The 3,640-nt window shown below is 43.2% G+C and overlaps 1 protein-coding gene across 1 annotated transcript; it reads left to right on the forward strand.

Moving 5' to 3' along the window:
- Positions 1-1,672: 1,672 nt before the first annotated feature.
- LOC120284101 lies at positions 1,673-2,206 on the forward strand. The gene has a single exon (XM_039290905.1). It carries the CDS (start codon positions 1,673-1,675, stop codon positions 2,204-2,206), a length of 534 nt encoding a protein of 177 aa, XP_039146839.1.
- Positions 2,207-3,640: the final 1,434 nt, after the last annotated feature.

The raw sequence follows: 3,640 nt of genomic DNA on the forward strand, positions 1-3,640 counted from the left end.
AATCATCTCCTTTCTTGGTGCTATTTTCATTCGCCTATTTATTGTAAGCCTACGAACAAGAGAAAATCAGTTTTGTGATCATTATTTTCTTGAGTAATAAGATTTTACACTTCTCCCAATCCTGGTTATCCTTGATCAACAAGGGTTAGAAGGCTTATTTGGGTATTTGTGCTCGAATCAATGGTTTCAAGTATACCACTGTATTAGTTTGGTACTAGAGCCGAATCGATCATGCCACCGTGTGGACGAGGACGCCCAGCTCAACAAATGGAGGAGATCTACAAATGTGATGATGATGCCCATTTTGAACAGTGGGTTGGTCAATTCTTGGACCTGCGAATGGAGCTGATGATGGAGGAATTGACCCAAAGGTTTTACACACATGATAGGAAGTACTAATCTAGGCCGTGCCTCGGAGATTGGGGTGAACATTTGTTGGAAGAGGATAACAGTTACTTTGCAGACATCATGCAAGCACGGCAACGCGAGGGCAAAATATTGGGGAAGGTGCTAGAAATCCCCCCGATGAAGATAGACGGTGGGAACATGGCATGTGAATTGAGATTCCGGAATTTCATGGTGGCCTGCAAGTGGAAGAATTCCTTGATTGGCTAACTACATTTGAGGAAGTTTTGGAGTTCAAGGCGGTTCCCGAGGACATGAGGGTTCCAGTGGTTGTAACAAGGCTTCGTGGTCGCACAACTTCATGGTGGCAACAACTGAAATTGAGCTATAGTAGATTGGGCAAGGGCAAGATTAATTCTTGGGAGAAGATGAAGAAGCACATGCGCTCAAATTTCTCGCCCCACAACTACCAGTATTTGATTTTTAGCCGTTTGCACAATCTTCGCCAAGGCACGGGCTCCGTGGAAGAGTATACAATGGAGTTCTATCAGTTGTTTGCTCAGAATGAGATTCAAGAGTCAATAGACTAGTTGGTGGCACGATACATCGGAGGGTTACTAGTCCAGATTCAGGAGACCGTCAATTTGTTTGACCCGATCTCTGTCTCGTCCGCCCACCAGCAAGCATTGGTTATCAAACATCAAATACTGTGCTCAGCCCCTACAAACTAAAGGGTGACACATGGCAGTAATTGACCAATTGGCGTCAGTCTGGTTGGCGTAACTTGAGGAGGGGTTATCACGGACCGACCTGCAGGTACCACAACTGTGAGGGGAGCCAATAGCACTATTCAGTGTTTTAGTTATGGAAAAAAGGGGCATCGTCAAGTAGACTGTAAGAAGATGGGCAAGGGAATTATGTTGGTGAAGGAGTAAGAAGACACAATCATTACAGCCCGCCGGTGTTTGACGAAGGAGACCTCGATAAGGAGGTAGTTGAGGGGGACATCAGGTGCACCCTAGTTGTACGTAGATCTTTTTTGATACCACGGGCTACTGAAGATGATTGGTTGAGAACTAACATCTTCCAATCCATCTGCACCCTCTTAGGTAAGGTGTGCCAATTTGTGATTGATGCAAGTAGCTGTGAAAATATTATCTCTGAGGAAGCCGTGCAAAAGCTCAAAATTACAACTGAATAGCATCCAACACTGTACAAATTAGCTTAGCTCAAGCAGGGAGGTGAACTGACCAGTTCCAAGCGTGCATTAGTTGCTTTCTCAATCGGGGTGAAGTATAGAGACGAAGTATGATGTGATGTAGTTCCCATGTATGTGTGTCACCTACTATTAGGAAGGCCTTGGCAGTACGATCGGAGAGTTATTCATGATGGCCGCTCAAACTCTTACAGATTTGCATTTGGGGGAGTGAAGATTGTGCTGGTGCCTACCAAACTGGTGGAGAACACACCGCCTGCCAACGTCAACATGTTATCTTATGCACCATTCAGCAGGGAGTTGCTGGATTCAGGAACTATGTTCGTCTTGCTCGGGAAGGAGGTCAACGAGAGCATGGATGGACCAGATATTCCGGAAGTTGCTTTTCCTTTCTTAGACGAGTTCCAGGATTTTTTTCCTAATGACTTGCCTGATGGCTTTCCACCCCTCTGGGACATCCAGCATCAGGTGGACCTGCAGCCAGGCTCTGTCCTACCACATCGACCCCACTATAGGATGAGCCCTCTTGAACACGAGGAATTGAGGTGTCAAGTGGAAGAGCTATTGGTGAAGAGGCACATCCGCGAGAGCATGAGCCCATGTACGGTCCCATCCTTATTGACACCAAAGAAGGATAGCATCTAGTGCATATCCGTGGATAGTCGAGCCATCAACAAAATTACCATCAGGTACCAATTTCCTATTCCATATTTGGATGATTTGCTTGACTAGATTAGTGGTGCTATGGTGTTCACACGACTTGATCTCAAGAGCGGGTATCACCAAATATGTGTATGGCCAGGAGATGAGTGGAAGACCACATTCAAAACCCACGAAGGGCTATACGAGTGGATGGTTATGCCATTCGGGTTATCTAACACCCCCAGCACATTTATGCGGATCATGAATCAACTCCTGTGACCCTTCATTGGCAAGTTTGTGGTCGTATACTTTGACGACATCCTCATTTATAGAGCGGACCAAGAGACACACCTTGTACATATTCGAGATGTCCTCACCGCCCTTTATTCTCAACAATTCTATGCAGCCAAGAAGGTGTTGGAAGGCTTGTTATCGGGTATTCGTGCTCGAATCAACAGTTTTAAGTATACCACTGCATCATGATGTATATAACTCAAACATATATGAGGTGCTCTCCCAGTCAACCAATCAATAGCTTCCCCTTGAACTTTTATCCCGGGATCTCCATTTAAAGTAGGGTTACTACTATTATTAACCTTTATGGGCTAAGCCCTATTCCCATCAATACTTCAGCTATCATTTGTCTAGATAGCCTTTTAGTCAGGCAATCCACAAGATTTAGCTCCGACTTTACATAATCCATGCTTACAACATTGTGCTTTAGATGTCTTAATACTAACTTTTGACGGATCCACATATGCCTGTTCATCTTATCATTAGTACTTTCACATTTTCACAATTCAATAGTAGATTTTAAATCACAATGTATAACAATAGGTGGCATAAAAGAAGGCATAAGAGGAATCTTAGAAAGCAAGTTTCTAATCCACTCAGCTTCTATACATGTTGAATCAAGCGCAATCAATTCAGCTTCCATGGTTCTCCGAGCATTGAGCTTCTATTTGGCTGATTTCCATTGGATAGCTCCTCCTCCAAGTAGGAATACTTGGCCTAAGGTTAATTTTAGATGTACTGAGTTAGATATCTAGTTAACATCTTTATATCCCTCTGCCACATTAGGATATCCAGTATATCTTAGTCCAAAAGACATAGAGCCTTTTAGGAATCTGAGAATCCTCTCAAGGGCAAACCAATGTTCTTGATTTGGGTTACTAGTATATCTACTCAGTCTAGATACAAAATACGCAATGTCAAGTCTAGTTTTGTTCAACAGATACATCAGAGATCCTAATTCACAGGTTCACCTTTGTTCTTCTTAAGGTATACAATAGGATCAAAAGGTGTAGCTACAGATTTGCAATCCAGATATCCTTATTTCTCCAACACTTTCTCAGTGTAATGAGATTGTGATAAAGTGATTCCATACACAAATCTAGTAAGCTTGATTCCTAGGATAATATTAGCTTCTGCTAGATC

The sequence above is a fragment of the Dioscorea cayenensis genome, chromosome 19 (assembly GCF_009730915.1).
Source record: "Dioscorea cayenensis subsp. rotundata cultivar TDr96_F1 chromosome 19, TDr96_F1_v2_PseudoChromosome.rev07_lg8_w22 25.fasta, whole genome shotgun sequence".
NCBI classification, from domain to species: domain Eukaryota; kingdom Viridiplantae; phylum Streptophyta; class Magnoliopsida; order Dioscoreales; family Dioscoreaceae; genus Dioscorea; species Dioscorea cayenensis.